The sequence below is a fragment of the Fringilla coelebs genome (assembly GCF_963513975.1).
Source record: "Fringilla coelebs genome assembly, chromosome: 19".
NCBI lineage: Eukaryota > Metazoa > Chordata > Aves > Passeriformes > Fringillidae > Fringilla > Fringilla coelebs.
In genome coordinates, this window is record NC_140045.1 from 5,606,089 (window position 1) to 5,624,734 (window position 18,646).

At 41.4% G+C, this 18,646-nt stretch overlaps 1 protein-coding gene across 1 annotated transcript in view; it reads left to right on the forward strand.

The window, feature by feature from the left end:
* Positions 1-8,596: 8,596 nt before the first annotated feature.
* Positions 8,597-18,646, forward strand: part of CA10 (carbonic anhydrase 10) — a gene marked incomplete at both ends in the record, with an annotated part of 211,046 nt that continues 200,996 nt past the window's right edge. The window contains one exon of the mRNA XM_084218375.1: positions 8,597-8,657. Coding sequence (XP_084074501.1) covers positions 8,597-8,657 — 61 coding nt within the window. The remainder of the gene's footprint in view (positions 8,658-18,646) is intronic.

An 18,646-nucleotide genomic window follows, 5' to 3' on the forward strand; every position in this document is an offset into this window, starting at 1 on the left:
ACTGCCTTCTCTCCTCTCTAGCCCATGGGATTTACCTCATGTACATAAAACAAGGCAGTATGTTCTCCCTGTCCCACAGCGAGGGGCCATGTGTGGCAGGGATTGGCAGTGCCAGAAGACAGAAACCCTCAGGCATCTCAACCTCTGGGACCACCAGCTCCCCAAAAATGGCCTGATGGTAATCATGAGTGCCCTGTCTCCACGAGTGACCCCAGGGGCAGGGCCTAAGGGGTCAAAAATCTGTCTTGACATATCTGGTGTTCTCAATCATGTAATTTTCGTACCTTTTCCTCTCAGCAAAGTGTTCTAAGCTGATCCAAGACACAATCAAATACTCAATCTTAATCATCTGCTAAAGTATTTCACTGAATGGAGACTTCTACTGGGGCCAAATTAGTCCATACATCTCCAACACTTAGTTTAGTTTACCACTTCCATTATTTTATTGAAGAGGAAAAAAGTCATACTATTGCTAATAAAGTGATTTACAGTGTTATGCATGTTAGTTCCAAATATTTTCCAAGTATTTTTTTTCCTTGATGCAGATTATAACTAAATTCTACACTGTATATTCAGCTTATTCATGTTAAATGAGGTTTTTTGTTTCAGTGATTAAAGGTACAAGGACAGAAAGCAAATTGTGGGGCATGAAATAACTTGTTCATGAAGGAGTTAAAAGTGTTTATCAAAAGAAGCACTTTGAAAACACAGGAAATTCTGATTCATCACTTAGCTGTGGGCTTATGTGACATTTACAACAAGCATGTATATTTTGAGATAGTTGACAATGACATCTTTATGTTTTTGTTATCAAAGCTTCCATCTTACAATCCCCTTTGGTCCTGAGTACTGTTAAAAATGTGCCAGGGTTATGGCTGTTCATACCTTTCCACTTCTAAGTGGTACAATGATCAGAGAAGAGCAAAGTTTTATGATCCCTTCAAGGTATTTGAAAATGACATTAAATGATGTTTATAAAGATTTCTAAAAGTCAGAAGAGTCTTCTTTTCTTTTTGTGGGCTTGTTCTCATCCTTTTGAATTGTGATAGATGTCAATTCCTCCACTCTCCTTCTAGAAAGACACAAAGCATAAGTTTCACATGTCCCATAAATCCACTGGTAACACCTGCAGATCAGTCATCATGGACTTCCTTCAAATAACAGCTTTTCTTAGGACTCACATGGTATTTATCACCAGAGCTTACTGCGAGCATTATCTGCTGTTTTTTTACATCTTTGTGAGGAGTAGCGGCATTTTACACAGGAAAAGTGAGGGAGATGAAGCCGATTTAGAAGCAGGCATCAGCACAAGCAATTCATCCCAGAACCTGGAAGGTTAAGAGGAAGGAGTTAGGAGAGAAATGTTTTCTTCTGCAAATGAACACAAAAGTTCAGTTCACATAGGAGCTGAGGAAGTGCCATTCCACCTGCAGCTATTCCAGTTATTGACTATAAACTGCAGTTGTGCTGCATGAGATACTGCGCCTCTCCAAGACTTATAAAAACCCCAAAACCTGAGTGCATGGTCTCTTGTAAACACATGAATAATTCCATTCGCTCAATTACTTCTGTGATGAAAGTTATCCAGCCAAATTGAGGCTTAATTTCAAAGGAAATGTGCCAAAAACCAAAGGGTGAATCTCCCACTCACTTTAATGGGGAGAAACTCAGGCTCATATTTGCTGCTTTACAGACATTTGCAACATGTGAGAAGTTGCATGGAACATTTAATTTTGAGCATGTTAATCTCTGGTTTCATAGTACTCATATTAACTGATTTTGCTTTAAAAAATGATACTGAAGATGTCCTTACATCTTCAGCATTTTCTTGCAAAATAAAAATCAGTTTAAAGAAAACCTTGACTACAAAATGTTAAAAAAACATAGAGAGACAAGAAGGATGCTAGCTACTAAGCATGCTTCTCTTTCTTCTTAATTGCTATTTATAACTGCAGAAAAAGACAAAGTATTGGCCAGAAAAAACAAAATGCATTATTACAGAAAAATAGCAACTAGAAACAGGCAACAAGTTCAACAAGATTGTGCCTCATTTTCCACACATGCACAAACCAAACCCTCCACACAGAGAGAAGCCAAGGAATGTGACTTTTTTCCTGGATGTTCCTCCTTTAGGTTCTAGATCAAAGCTCAGGAGAGAGCAACTTCTAATGAGTTCATGCATCACACCCACCCTGGGCAGTCACACAGGAATCAATGTGTGCTCATAGTTTACCTTTTCCTGACAAACGTCCTGGTGGCAAATCTTAGCACAAATGCCACAAAAGTGGCCAAATACCTCTTACCTCATGTTCTAGTGTAACAGAAGTATTCAACTCAACCCACCTCAAAAGCAACATCTACTTAAAATTTCCAGCATAGCTACCTTGACTCACACATCCAGAATATTACTATGATATCACAATCACTATTTCTAAGAAATTAAATTAAACAGGCACCAGGTGACAATTGGCTGTCAAAGTCTGTAATGTGGAACTAGTGAGACCCATTTCAGAAAATGGTTCAATATGTGTGTTCTTTACTTTTATAGTGAGATGACAAAGAATTCTCAATATCAGAAAATACATATTGCTTTTGATCTTTTAATTAATTCAAGCTTGCAAGAGATAAGGAGGAAGGCAGAGAAACAGAAAGCAAGAAGTTCTCTTTTCTGCTTTTAGCTACTGCAGGCGGTTGTAGAAATAGTCTCCCTCACACCAACAGAAGTTGCCTGAATGTGGCAGAAATGGTCTTGCACAGTTTCTGGGGCAAGATGCAGTTACAAGCAGTGTGGGATTACTGATAAAAGAAAGTGTCATAGAAGAGGCACCAATAGAGCCCAAATCGCCCTGTTTGGCCTAATGACCCTGCGGGAGCACTGGGAGTTTGGCGAAACTTCCATCTGCCCTGGGAGTTTGGCGAAACTTCCATATTCTCTGACGTGAGTCAGCCAAAAGGAGGATTGCAAGAATGTCCCTTCTCATCATCCACCTCTCTTGGACTATACTGCAGTCAGTAAGTACAATGAACAACTCAATCCCCAAACCCTATTTTTTAATCTTTTTAATTATTTTTAACAGGCAACTTTCCTAATCTACTCCCCAGCTGCGGAAAATATGAAATATGATATGAAATATGAATACTGCAAGTACTGTAACCACTGTACCACCTGAAGTCAATTTCGTCTGGTGACTTTGACACTGACAAAAAAAAAAAATCAGTTTTCCCACTCTATGTGCCTACTCAAAAAACCCAAAATCTGTGGGTGCTAAACTGAAAAGAATCCTAGGAAACCTACTGGGGTTTGTTGAGGAACTGCAGGATTGTACATTTAAAGCACTTTTTTGACTGACTTCTCACAGAAAAACTAAATCACAGCATTTTACATATGTTTTTTTCAATTTGAAGAATGTTATTTCAGAAATACTTGATGTCTTAGCACTGTTTGCTGGAGTTCAGACATGAAAAAGGGGAGTTGGACTGAAAATAAGTCTTTATGATATTTAATAGATTGACTCAAAGGAAAAACACATTGATTGACCTCATAGTTAAGTGTCAGTCATCTACCTTCTTTCTCTGTTGGGGGTGTTTTTAATTTCAAATAAATTGCATCATTACCTCTACCAGCAAAATGGAATTCCATCTCAGTTTTGACAAGGACTATCAATGTGAGAAAAGAATTACTTCAATGCTCACTGAACAGATGGGTTCTTAGGGGGCTGGATTTTTATAATGATACGTTAAATTTTTTATCAGTTTTCCTAGTGAGATCAGCATTATTTATAAGCACTGAAGACATCAGCAAATACAATCATGGCAGTAACAAAATGTGGAACAGGAGCACTAGAAATGATGGGGCAACATTAGCACTAAATATAGCCACATTCTCAGCAATTCACCAGTGGCTTTTCAATGGTGACTTTCTTAACTTCTGAACAAAGAAATTACTTAAGCATTTTTGTAATTTGCGTGGAGCTACCTAAAAGCTTAAAATGAGACATGTGACTAGGAGGGCCCAGCTCAGACACAGACAAAAAACTCAAAAGTTCTTCCATCATCCCTGCCACGGGGCCAGAAGCCTCTGGGACAGGGAAATCAAGAAGGAGTGGGAACTGCTCCAGCTTTGCCAGTTTAATTGCTGGAACATGCCAGAATCTTTAACCAACTTCAACAGAAGGCCCTTATTTTAACAGCATTGAGCCAGGGAATGCACAGGAAAACTCCAGTACCTGACTGGGGGAACGTTCAGCAGGGCAGGGGTGAGGAATGGCAGCAACCTCTTCCAGTGACACAGGGGAAGCCACAGCTCAACCTATTTTGCTCAGAAGCTACTCAGTTCAGAATTATTTCTTCAATTGATCTTTCCTGATCCAAGCTAATTTTGAGTCAAATGAGTCAAGTGCTGGCTCCTCTGAGCAGGTATGAACTTGTGTTATGTGAGTATAAAAAACCTTTCAGCATGCAGACTTACTAAGTACCTTTTGGACTCTGTTTACGGAGCTAAAAAAGTGCTTCTATGTAAATCTGGCCTGGAGAAACTCGGGTGTCCAGCTTGTAACTAATATATTGAAAGCTTCTAAGCTACCAGAAGTCCCAGACAAAAATCTGAGGTAGTAAAATCCTCACAACTGAACTACACAAACATGCTTCAGAGACCTGTCTGAATCCACTTTGCAGTCATTTTAACTTGCAGACATGAATAGTCAGTCCAATGACTCCAGTGCAGCTTAAAGGTTGCCAAGATTAAGTTTAAGAAGTTTAGCCAACTGTATAAATAGAAATGGAATTCAAATAAGGGCAGTAAATATCAACCCCCTTCATTTTAGTGAGCTACAGGAGTTTTGAATGGAAACACCTACAATAAAAAAAATGGGTGCTGCAGCCAGAATTTTCGTCTGTTTGGAATGACCCTGTAATGTACACAGCAGAGTGATGTTCTGCTCCTGTCTCAAATACACCCTTCTATATTAAACCGTTTCCCTTGGGATCAAACAGACTATGCCAAATTCTGCAGTGAGAGCCTGATCCAAACATCACCTAAGTCTGCAGAAATATTCCAATTGATTTCGGTGGGCTTTGGAACAGGCCCATATTGGCATCTATTCAATTTTATTGAACTAAGTTTTCCTGGGGAGCTGCAGGAGCCAATATGGGCATAATGACTTCAAAACCAAGCATGAAGGCCACTGCCAGTCAAATCACATCACAGCGAGGAAGTGACAGCTTCATTATTATTTATCTAGATTTAAAAAAATCTCCAGCTTCCAAGTTCACTACTGTTTTCCAGGTGAAGGAAACTTCCAAGTTGCCTTTGATTCTTCACAGATTTTTCAGTCTGAGTCATGAACTACTTATTTATTACAGGCAATTGAAATAATTATAAGGTTTGCACGAGGATGATAAGCTTACTAAAAACATGCACAAAATTTAATATATTTGGGAATTTTGCCTATCTGCTAGCTGCCAACATCAACTACCTAATTTTTTCTGCCATTAAACTCATATTAAAGTCCAACTGATCATCAGTAGGAATTAAACATGAGCTTGCCCTTAGGATTTGGCATTCTCTCATCACCAATTCAGTTCTTTGCTGACCTAGTGGTCAACACACCCTTTTACAATAGGTCATCTCGCTTGCTTGAGACATTTATTTCCCCACAGGTAATGCCATAATTTCAAGGAGACTAATTTGGGAACAAGGATGACTGTATAAATATTAAAGACAAGGTCTCTCTAGGGGTTTATTATGTTCTAGATCAGGATGTTATTGTAACAAATTATTTGGGAAAACCCAAAAGATAATTCACAGGCAAATCCATGGAAAACATTAATCTGTTTGAGTAAAGGAGTTTAGTAAACATCAATGGAAATCTTTACTGAGCATTTCCTAGGTGTGCTTCCATACATCTAGACTAGAGATAGATAATGCTACTCATACCTTCTATGATCCCAGAAGAGAAGATATTAATCTCATTTTTAATAAGGCCTAAAGAAGAGAATTGCATAGAATACTTAAGTATTAAAACGATACTCAGCATTCTGCAAACCTGCCAGGGAAAGGATTTCCTCCTGTTTTACAGCCCTGCTGTTTAACAAAAGTCCATGAATATATATGGGAATTCTTGTCCATAAACCTTGAATGACAATGCCTCATGTCTAGCCTGACTGTTCTCACTGGGCAGATAATAGCAATTAATTTGATAGAATCCTGAGTCTCTTTGTAAGCCATAAGAGATGGAGTAAACATCAGCAGAGACTGCTGCAGTGCAAAGAGCACTTGCACTACCCTGGAAACCAGCAAAATGAACACAAGCATCACACTGACTATTAAGTGCCCGCAGTCTAATTCTTCCTTTCAAAATAGTGATGATTTTGTCCCATCCATTTGCTCTGAAACACTCAAGGATTTCCTGATCTACCACAATTAAATACCATCAGATATCTTTGAAACCTGGGAGTTCCACACATTTCTCAGAGACTATGGAAATAACATACCCCTGTAGTTTCTTCTCTTCAAGATGGTTTCCTTCCCCATTCAGAGATCCAGGCATCCTCCTTTTGCTAGAATCCACGCAAAGGTGGATTTCACAAGTATGCCCTTGTTTGCCCCAAGTATGCCCAGGTTTGAGGACTGTTTACAAACCAATCTGTTTTCAACCTATTCTGCATGCATCCCCCGGTGGAGGGTTTGTAATATGACCTCTGCACACCTGCCAAGAGCTGGGAGATCAGTTTGATACCCAAAGCATCTTTCTCCCTCCCCCTTCCCTCTGCCTTGCCGTGATCATCGAAGGCATCCGCCAGTCGAAGCGGTTGCACCTTCTCACACCTGCCCTGAGCCCCTGTCCCCTCCCTTCTTCCACGACAGCCCGGGGCAGCCCCGCGCACCACCGCAGCCCACGGCCCTCTGCTTCTGCCAGCGCTGCCTTGCTGTTCCCAATTCCCCCATCCGCAGCCAGGGAACCAGGCTCTCCCCGCGCCAGGTGCGCCTCTTTTTAATTTTTTTTTTTCCCCTGGGGTAGCGGGGAAGAGCAAAATAAAATTGGCCGCACATTTAAACACAAGTGAGCAACATCCTCTGGAATGCAGAAGACAGCCCGGCGAGCCGGGCGCCCGAGGGAGGTCGGGCGGGCGCGCCTTCCCTTCCGCCCCCACTCCGGCCGGCCCGGTCCCGGCGCAGAGCGGCCCCGCCGTCGCCGCCCGCGCAGGCACCGCCTCCGCGGCGGAGCGCGCCCCCCAGTCCGCGCCCGTGCGCGCCGCCGCCCCAGCCCGCTGTGCCCACAGCTGCCGCTCGCGGCCCCCGCAGTACCGGCTGCAGCCCGGGGACATGGCGGAGTAGCCGTGGTCCGGGGAGCAGGGGGAGCTCCGAGCAGCTATGGTGTGGTACTTCCCGACAGCTGAGGTGGAGGTAGGCGGTGGCAGCCGACGACTCGCAGCTTGACCTCGATATTTGTTTTTGGGACCGCAGGCTGGAGCGGCACGTCCGGTGAGCTGGGAGAGATGAAAACTAGGAGGATATCTGGGGGGAAGTGTGGGATTGCCCCAAAAACTGGAGCTGCCTTTTTTTTTTTTTTTTTTTTTTTTTTTGTGGCCGGGGGGAGGGAGGGGAAGCTGTGCAGAGCTGTTGTACCCGGGGAATGCTATCAGATGTGCCCTGCAGCGCCGGCACTTCGCTAACTCACGGTTGGAGCCTCCTGGTGCCCTTCCGTCACCAACCCGACAGAAGTTTGGGTCTGAATCTCTTTTCCTGCTTGTTTAAATAAGTTTTAAAATACTGGCGTCCTCAGCCAAGCCGCTGGGCGATGCGCACAAGCCGCACGGCGATGCGCACAAGCCACACTTGATGCGGACTCCGCACTTGTGCCGTTCGCAATGGGGGACACATACACACACACACACACACACACACACACGCACACACACACACACAGCCCTCCTCCGCTGCAGTACAGCTCCGTTCTCACTTGCGGGGGGCTGCGGGGGTGCATCCCGGGGCAGGGCGCTCGGTGCGCGGGGCAAGCCCGACCCCTGCAGTCGCGTGGCGGAGCCGCCGCGGCGCGCCGGGATTGCGGCGGGGCCGGGGAGCCGGGGCTGCGCGTTCCGAGCGCGGCGGGGATGGCGGGGCTTGCAGCCGGTATTAATCTCTTTCTGCTCATTCTGTAGCAGCAGCAACAGGAGGGGAATCCCCCTCCCTCCGCCGCCTCCTTGCCCGGCATGTCGGCACTGCCCCGCTGAGACGTGCAAAGAGTTTTGGGGTTAATTTGCGCCTGACCGCCCCTGGAATAGAGACACCCCGGATATCGGATCGGTTGGGGTTTGTTGTCTATGTCGTGTTGGGAAATCTGGTGGAATTTTTTCTCGCTCGAGGAGGAAGAACCCGGTGTTGGCAGTTGGCTTCGTGGTCTTTTTTGGAGGGCGAAGGAAGGGAAGGGATCTCACTTGAGCCGTGCGGAGAGAGAGCTCGGACATGTATTGTCAGCACATCTGGGGAATACAGTCTGCAAGTCCGAAAGGAAATTTGCTGGGATCGTTCAAACTGCGATATTGATCTTTGTTATTTTTTTTCGCCGAGGGATGCACTTGGCATGAGACTCGGAGGATGGAAATTGTTTGGGAGGTGCTTTTTCTTCTGCAAGCGAATTTCATCGTCTGCATTTCAGGTATGCAGCAAGCACAGAAAGGGCAAGGGAACGAGGCAGATACTGTACAGAGTTACCAGGTGTCCCCTTATTAAGGGGCAAGAGGAACAGTTAAACCCAGGTCAAAACTGTAATTGAAAAATCCATGAATGATGTACTGTGAGTGGGTTGTGGCAGAAATCGACTCTCATCGCTTCCCTCTCCCCCTTAATTCCAATACGCGTGTCTTAATTATCATTCATTGGTTGCAGTAGGCAATACGGTGTACTGATAAAGGAGATGCTTATAAATCCCAGTGTACCTGATTGTGATAATTATTTGCAACATTGCCATGATCCCAGAATTTCATATCTCTTTAAGCTCTTAAACTTGGCTGATGTGCAGATCCTGAAGGGTTTGTGGTTTGTTGATGGAGTTGTCATGTTCTGGTGCCACAATTCAGGCTCTGCAAAGGGAGGGATAACAGTAAAGTGTCTCCGCTTTTAAAATGAGCTTTACTGTGTCTGTGCTATGAAAATTATTTTTTTTCTTAAAAAGAAAAAAAAAAAAAAGCCGCATTCAGGGAGACTGTGCTGGCTGGGATTTACAGCTTTATTTTAAGCTTGCAAAGATTGCTCTCCTTTCAATATGTAGAAAGTCGGATCATTTCAGTTGTCACCAGAGCTTGTACAATTAATGAATAGGCATGGCTAGTTGTCTAGCATAAAGGATTTGAACAATTTATTCTTGAGGAAAACACTCTCTTTGACGGCAAAAGCCCTAGCTCTCCTGTTAATTTGTCATGTTGGTCATGCTAGAATAATTACGTTGTGGGAGGCAGAAGTGGTGAGGTGGCCAGTTTTCTAGTTCGGGACATTTCAGGGAACCCCATGGGCGTGCAGGCTGCCTGCATCTCCCACTGCTCCACTTCCCACAGGCTGCCTCTGCCCTCTAGCCATTGCATAAGTCCAGAAATGGGAACACAAGCAGCACAAACAAGGCGCTGCTGGAGGGAGATCCAGGGTCCAGGTGGCCATCTCAGTGTTCAGCCTGGATGTCCATAGGGAGGGGCAGCTCCAGAGCTCTCCTGGGACCATGCAGAGATTGGCCTGGGCTGTGTTCCAGCCACAGCCCCCAGGCAGCAGCACCTGCAGCATCTGCCCAGGAAGCTGTGAGCCCCACTGCGCTTCCTGCAGCACCTCCCAGTTTATCTATCTCTCCAACCCCTGGGCTGGGCACACACGAATATTGGGGGCTCAGCATCCCTATTAATTTGTCCTGTCTGCACCTGCCCCAAAGCTCCTTTATTCCTGAGAAAATAACATCGCTGTCAGCCCACAGTGTGCGTCAGCCTTCCTTTTATCCCCACAGACTGGCACCATCTGCCACCAGGCACCCGAGTGACACTGCCAGCACCCCAGGCTGACCTTCCACTCCTGCCCATGGGTACCATCAGAAAAATTCTCTCTTGCTTTTTAGAACAGCAAAACCTGCTGCCTCTTGTCATTGAAATCTCACACTTACCTGTTTAGCTCAGTGGGATGTGCCACCTGTCCAGTGCTCCTCAAATCAGGTACTTTTTAATGTACCACAGTGAGAATAGCAAACTGCAGCTCACCACTCTCTTGGCCATTTTGACAGTAATATCCTGAGACAGAAAGAAGCTGTCCCATTCTGTGCAGCTACTTATGCCATGCATTTAGCTGTCAGCGTTCCTTGAGCTCCCGCTCTCCTTTCCTCTTCAGACAGGGGAGCCCACGCTTCTGAACCAGTGGGATCAGTCCTGCAGGGGCTCCCATCGCTCTCCATCTCCCTCTAGCACTAATACCTGATACTGTACACATACAGTGTCTGCTTGCTTTTTCTGTTTCTTTCTTCTTTTTTTTTTTTTTGGAGGGAATAAAGGGAGTAAGTGAATGGTGGGATGCTTCTGCCACATGGTTAAGGCTGTGGTTTCAGATAATTTTGACCACACAGAGGATGTATACATGCTTCAGTCTTGTTTTCTTTTTTTCTTTTTCCTGGGGATTTTGGGGTTTTTTTTCAGGAATCCTCACTATCTGTCATCTTAGTAAAAAGGATTAAGATCTGTAGATATCTGAGTGGCACAAATGCTCTGCATGTTGCCTCTGCCATCCTTTTTACACTGGGTTTTGTAGCAAATTGTCTAGCTGGAATGTCTGGATAACAGTGCAAGTAGGAGATGTCATGAAGCCTGTTAAGGGATTGCCTCAGCACAGGATTGCAGATTATATTTTAGCACTTCAGCAGTGGTCATTCTTTCAACATGTTACTTAAAAAACCCATTAGTTGAGCACTAGTGCTGCAAATTACTGGAATGTGAATTAAAAAGTGTGGCAGTATTTTCTTTTTTTTTTTTTTCCTTTCTTATTCATTCAGTTGTTTCAGCAGTGAAGACTCAAGACAGGTCTGCTGTACGTGGATCTTTCCTGAACATTAGCAAATGCTTAATTCAGTGTCTGTTTAAAACTGTGATCTTCCTCCTGCTAATTCCAGTGGTTATTTGGATTAGGGCCTATTAGGGGCTACTCTTCAAAGGGATAATGTCACTCACTGAATTGAGCACTGTTAAGTTCTTCAATCATTATTAATACACTTAATAAACACAGGTTCAGTGTTGTATCTTTTGCTCTGTATTTATGTAACATTTAAGTATAAATTATGCTGAATATAGCACTTGTGCTGTGTTTCTTATTTAGAATAAGTAATGATGAAGGGTATACAGTTGACTCTTCGGTGTCTTACATTCATGAATTTCTTGAAGACTTAGTATATGGAAAGTAATGTAATTGACTAAAAAGAGGTGTATATATATTTTCAAAATATTTTATGCTTAAATTTTTAATGAGTCAGTTACTTGTGTGTATGAGAGATTGATTGATTGTTTTGGAAGAAGTTATACTGAGATTTAGGAATTGTTGTTTTTGTTTTTTTTTATTACTGGCTCTTCCATGTGTTTGGGAAATAATTTTTCTGTGAACTTTGGGAGCAATATTTTTATTTTCTTGGCATACTGAATTAAGGCTTCTGCTACTTGGAATTGCTTGTTTGAAAAGAGAATCTAGTTTCCTTGTGGATGCAAATGCGAAATACAAACAGGCTGAAGGACCATAAAAACCGTTTCGGTCCTTTAGACAGAAATGAAAGCCCTTGCTTTCCTTCAAAGTCATATTTAGTCCTTTGAGTTGTAGTTTCTGAGAAAAATAGTCATTATTTGTATTATGACTTCTGAGGTTTTGTCTTTTTAATGATACTGTTCAGAATAGAAGGGGCACAGAGCAAAGGACATGAAGATGTCCTGTAGACAGAATGCTGGACTAAGCCCTCACTAGATGTTGTTCCTTTGAAGATGCAGATACTCCTGGCACAGGAATTACACTGTCTGCATACAAAGAAGATAGTAGTTGTTGTATGACATCCAGAATTTCCTTCCTGAGTAATAATACCAACAAATAAGAACTAGCATCAGTGTTCTCAGGTGGCTGTCACTTTTGCCTACACAATAATTTGTATGAGCCATAAGGGAGGTTTTTTGTGAATTTAAATATTAAAAATCAATTTCAAGGAAAAAAAACTAGGAAGTTGTTTTCAAAACTTTGCAGGATTCTTGGTTAAATAAGAAAATGAAGTTATTGTGTGAAGTTGTTACGAAGATTTCCATGTACATTTTCTGTTAATACATCAACAAAATGATTTCTAAAACCTGCATGGTCAAGATATTTGTGCCTTCCTATGAATTGATATACTACCTCTTCTTGGTTTGGCTTCTGGGAACTAATATGGATGAAAGCTGTCTTGTTATTTGGAAGTGTTTTCATCCTTTGCCATGCTGTCAAGGCACATGGGGCCAAATCCCTTTTATGATGCAACTTCTGTGGCCTATTTGGCAGCACACAAGTGCCATAAATCATGTATGGTGAACAACTGAGATGGTGTAAAAAGCCCCTCATCTATCCAGGAATTCCTCTGTGTATTGAGCATCTGATATGACATCTCCTGGCACTGAGGACTAGAGGTGGATTTGGAGCACAATCGCTCCTTATTTTCTGTCTTGCAACTTCTGCAGTCTCTGAGCTCTTATTACCTGGCATAACATAGAGATGCCCTATAGGAACTCTAAATTATGCCAGGGCTGGAATTACCTGTGGAATCATGGTCTGTAAAGTCTGATAACTCTTCTCCTCATAGCATTACACAACCTGAGATAATTCAAACAGAAGTATTCTTGTAGATAAGAAGAATATCAAAGCTCTAATGTCCAACATTAGAACAGTGAATGGTTCATTATGTTAGGACAAAAATGTTGAAACGGTGTTAATTATCCTCAAATAGTGTCACAGAAATAGCTTTTTCTGTCAGTTTTTAAGGTAAGATATGCCATATTCTAGGGAAAGGAATTATTCATAGCACGTACACATATATGTATACACACACACACACACACACACACACACGAGAGTGAGCACTAGGCATAAAGGAATGTGTAACATGTATAGGGTTTCTGGTAACTAAGAATTTTACCCATTACAGTATTTTTTCCTGTTTTGATACCATCCCCAGAGCCTGATGTCTGTGGGCAAACCTTCGTGCCTGTGTGGAGTTTGTTGATGTTACTGAAAATCCACATGGATTCAGTCTGTCTGCTCACACTCACAGAATGGAGGGACCATAGGTTGAATCCAGAGACTCTCAGTTCCTCAGCTCTGGAATGCTTTCTCACTTTAGTGATTTTTTTTCCACTTTCTCAAAAGGTGTGAAGATGTTTCTGCTTGAAAATTCTATGGAAATAGCCTTTGTAGTCTAAAAATGTCTGCTTTTACCTTTTGTTGTTGTTGTTGTTCATATTTTGTATTTTTTTATCATTTTATTTATTTTTATTGTTAGTTTTACAACTAGAGCGTGACCAGATAGGCACTAAAATGCTGGAACAGCACACATATTTTTATGTTAAGGTAGTAGAAGGGAATGTTTATGAATAGTTTTTGCACATATTATGCTGAGCTGTTTTCCATCCAATAATCTGGTAGAAAGAAACTGGTTATTGAGACTTCTTTTCAAGTCTCAGTGATGTAGATATCCAGTTTTCAAATCTCTTCACTTTGTTGTGTTGCCTCATTGTAATCCAATTGTACTAGATACCAAGCCTCCAAGATAAAATTTTTAGAATAAAGAATCAAACCCCACTCAAATTAAGTGCTCTCAATTTAAAGATGCTCTTTAAAATGCAACTGAGGCTTATCAGGAAGTTTTGCCCTTAACATTTTTGGAAAGTTCTCAGTTTTTAATTCTACAACAGCTAGATTTTAAATATAGCAAGGATTGAAATGGGTTTCCATTTGCATTTTGAATATTCTTTGCATATGAATGAACAAGGAATTCCTGCTTTCTCTAAAAGTTTGTTTTTTTCTCTGTTGCTATTGGTCAAAGTATCACTTTCTTTCTTGGTTGTTGCTGTTTTCATCATTGCTGATTGTTTATGACTAAACTTAACATGGCAAAGACTGAAGGGGATGATTGGCCCATCTGGGCTGTTAATAGAGAAATATATAAAACTGTTCCATCACTATCTCATTTCCAGCTCAAGCAGCAGATGAAACTAGATGACAGTCAGTTATGGACAATACCGAAATACTGTGATAAATGTTATTTTGCTCCTGTCTTGCTTTTATATTTTCTGCACACCATGTTGGGAGGAATAGGAGGTAGGGATCAAATTGTAATTTACTTGTTTAGAGGCAACACTGTACAATGGGACGGCATGTCCATTGTAATGCAATCAGAAAGTACAATTAGCAACAAAAATTGCACTGTGGTGAATGAATTGGAACATTATTTGTAAATAAATGGGAAATAATTTTTTTCAAAGGATAATAATCTGGCATTTGATAGAGGGGAGGCTTTACAGCCAAACCTATTTACAGTTGAATTCAAAGTAGTAGAGTATTTTATTGCTGGTTTTAACCATTGATAGTTTAAAAGCTGCCAAGGGTTTTTTAATGGAATTTCTTGGAGATAAAATTGTAAGTTATTATTGTCTTGAAAATAGAGGGCTGAAACATGGTAGACCTATATCCTGTGTAGTGCCTTTCTGGTGATGTAGTGCCTCATTCATGCACGTGGGTGTTCATAAGTGCAAACTTCCAATTTGCCAATATGTCAAAATTTGTCATGTAGTGCTTAACAGGTGACAGTAGCAGTAAAGGTAACCTATATTTACATTCACCCTAAAAGTCCTTGCAACTCCCAAAAATGTTGTAAAGGGCTTTGGTGGTACTGAGACTTGGGCCTTAAAAATTGCAAAAATTGAACTGTCAACAATGAGGAAAGCTTTAGATGGCAGGGGTCTGTCCTCCTGTAGACTGCCAGGTAAAGCTCTTCAGGATCACAGCTCTAAAATACTTAATTTACTTTTACTCATCTTGGAAAATGGAAGTTGATCCGTTTCCACATACATTGCATTCTGAAATCAGTGGTCAAAACTAAAGAAATACTTTCATTGTCAGATGTATGTTTCCACATGAAAACATTTCTGTTTTGAATTAATTAATCTGTAACATTTGTATTTCTGTAGTAAAAAGAGCATTAAACTTAAATGCCCCACAGTTTTTAACTTTTCTGATATTGTTGCCAGAAAAATACCACAGCAGCTGTAAGCCACAAATAGCTAATTAGGATGTACTTTTTAGAAAAATACTAAAATAAGTATACAGTCCTTTTCCCTCCCTTTATCATTAGTCCTTAACTTGGTCAAGCTTTAAGTATGGAATGGAAAGAATCGTGCACTGAGTCAACCAAAGTGGCATCTAAGCACATGCATGGAGGAGGCAGCTAAGCAACGTTATCCTTTTTTTTACCCTCTAAATGTGTTGACATCTCTATGTTTTGGAAATAGCATTTGAGTAGATGAATTTAGAGGGAAACGTGGTTTCTGAAAAATCATCCTCTTGTCATTTTTGTGGGCTGTTTCCAATTTAAGTTCCTTCCTGCTGTTAACTACTATACAGCCCTGTTCTGCTTCAGGAATAATCCTAAGAGGATTTTTTGCTTTGCCAGCAGGACTCCTATGGATTATAAATGCTAAAAGAAAAAGATAATGAGTGCCAGTGAAGGGTCTTTTTTGTGACCATGGAAAACAAGTGTTTGAAGCGATGTTGAAGTGGCTATGTCCTCCAGCAAACCCTACCATTCCCAGTAGGATGGTGTTCGGGTAGCTAAGGGAGCAGGTCAAGAAGGGTTCCTGCTGCCTCAGCTGAAGTTTGTTTGGCAATTTGACATTCTTGGGCTGCTAGAAAAAGCATTAACTTTCATTTGCCATCATGGCAGAGAAAAGAAACTTCAGGAAAAAGGTGGTGCTGAAAATTTATACCTGCTGGTAAGAAAGGATCACAGTAGTGTTCCTGGGAGTGAAATTTTATGCAGAACGAGCTCTTTGTTTCTACATCAGTGGAATGCCACATTACTTGGAGTTGAGATGTGCTATTTCCCACGTGGGAAGTTGCAGTTATGGAAGGAAAGGGCTGCTGCTGCTGGAAGAGAAAGGTGTTTGAGAGACCCTAGGATTGTCCCCACTGCTGAAAAGAGAAGGAGTTTAACTGACCCTGCGCTGGTCTTAATCCTACTTCTGGGGTGTGTGTAAACACTTACTGACAGGAGAGTTCTCTGAAAAGGACTGCTTGTCTTGGTTTTTCTAAGAATGAAAGGTATGAATGAAAGAGCTGTGCATTCCATTTCATTTAAAATAAAAAATTAAGAATAGTTTTGGTGTCAGAACTTGGAGCAGTTTGCAAGGAATACACAGTGTTGGCCATACTTTCACAGATGGAGAAGTTGAGGTAAAATGTCACGGGGAAACTCAGCAAGACCTTGAGTAGTTGCAGTCCATTTTCACTTATTTCTGCCTTGTAACACAAGGATTGCCCTTAGCCTGTGTTTCTGGTCAGGGTGTGGGGCTGGATCCCCTCAGTGAGTGCAGGGTCACCGAAGGGCCCTAGTGTGTCCCCTCAAGGGCTGGATCCTCCTTTCTTTGCCTTTCTACTAAAAGTTGTTTAATTCCTCATCATACATGCAGTGAAATTATTGTGAGATACATTTATGGTATATATAAGAATTAAATCAGAATTAAATTGGTTTCCAGGAGTTAGCATGACATTAAGGAAAAAATCAGATCCAGATAAGGTTTCTCCATAACTGTGTGTTATGTAAATTCTGTTTAAATTACTAAGATTCACTCCATTGGCCTTTTTCTGGTTCTATTTGGGCTGTGAGTAACGAGTGGGCTCCTCCAAGTGCAGCACTTTGCTGCCTCGTGTTTCACATCCCCTCAATGTGGGTGTAGGTGACAACACACTGTAAAGGGCACCAGAGATTTTGGTCCCAAATTTTCTCTCTGAAATTTGCTTTCAGCAGCCCAACAGGTTCCTTTCTGTACTGCTGGAATTCTTGGATACAAGAATTTGTTTTGAGGGTGAAACCTCACCCCAGGGCATTTTGCCTATCATGTCTAACCCCTCCCTTTTTTTATTTTGCATTATAATCACCTGGATTCAACATTTGTGGTGTTTTGGGATATTATTTTGTTCATATTCGTATTTATAAGCATTATCTTATTGTCATACTGGTTTTTGTACCTGCTAGAAAACGAAGTAATCTATAAGGGCTCCACAGTCTCCTCTTGCTTGCCCAGACAATCCTGAGGGTACTGCGTGGCAGTAATTCCAACTGGAATTTCAAGTTATCTGCAGATGCATAAGTTTTTATCTTCAGCCCCCCAAGCACTCTCTTCAAATTGGTAATAATTCATCTTTGCCAGTCTGTAATTGTGCCTTTGCTCTAGAGTCACAGGTATTTAGCTCACTGTGAAACGGGATGGAAAATGCAGTAATAAATAATATGCTTTATTTTATTAGATAGCATAAGTATAAAAGCTAAAACCCGAGTCATCCTCTTTATATTTTATTTTGATACATAACAGCCAGATTCAGCAAAATGCAAAACTTAAAAGACATGCTTAAGTGTTCTGCTGAATCTAAGTCTTAACATGTAATTGTATAAGACAACTTAGGTAAGGATGTGCTGAAGTGCTTTGCTGAAGCAAGGAGTAGCAGTGGTGTAATACATGAATAATTCAAAATCTTAGGAAAAGCCCAGCTAAGATGAGCAAAAATTTTCATAATCTCTCTTTAAATGCTAGAGTTGTACAGAAAATAGGTTTTTATCTGGGTAAAATAATCTCAGTTCTTTATGTGGTAAAGCAAAGATGCAGGCTTTTCTAGGGTGATGAACATAGCAAGAGAAACTGTACAATCAGAATTCATATAAACTGGATTGTATTTTGTTAATTCTCACTGTATGGATGCCCTGAAAGAAACAAACACCATCTTCCACAATAGTAAACACAAACCAGAAGACTAAAAAGTGAAATTACAAGAGGTAAATTGTAATATGCAATGGTTTTTATTTGTGAGTTTCTGTTCCACTTTCTTTACAGCAGAGATTTTAATTTTTTCTTGATTTGACCTCAAGTCCTGATATAAAGAGGACATTCAAAGGAATGGGATCTGATCTGTGGAGCAGGTGGTGCTTACTGAGATGTTTGGGACACCTCACGCTAGTTCTGTGCAAGCAGCTGGCAGAGTTTAGATTGGATAAGCAGAGTTTAGTCAGACTGAGAGAAAACTTTTCGGGGGGAAAATGTAAAATACTTGAGGATCTGTTCCTCTGTCTGGGACCAAGCAAGGCAAACATGTCCTCTCCACTGCTAGTGGCATATTCAGTCTGCGTCAGCAGAAAAGTTTCTCATGTTTTAAATGAGGTAAGGCTCATTTATAGTATTATGAATCAATTTCTACCACACACAAAAAAGTTTTGTATTATTTATAAAAACACCTGGATGTCTCTGCAATAGATTTACATCATATTTATGTATATGGATTATATCTACTAAACGGCTTGCACAGAGCTTGCAGATTTTCTCCTTTCTCTCCTCCAGCCCTTGCCCTACTTTGGTGCTA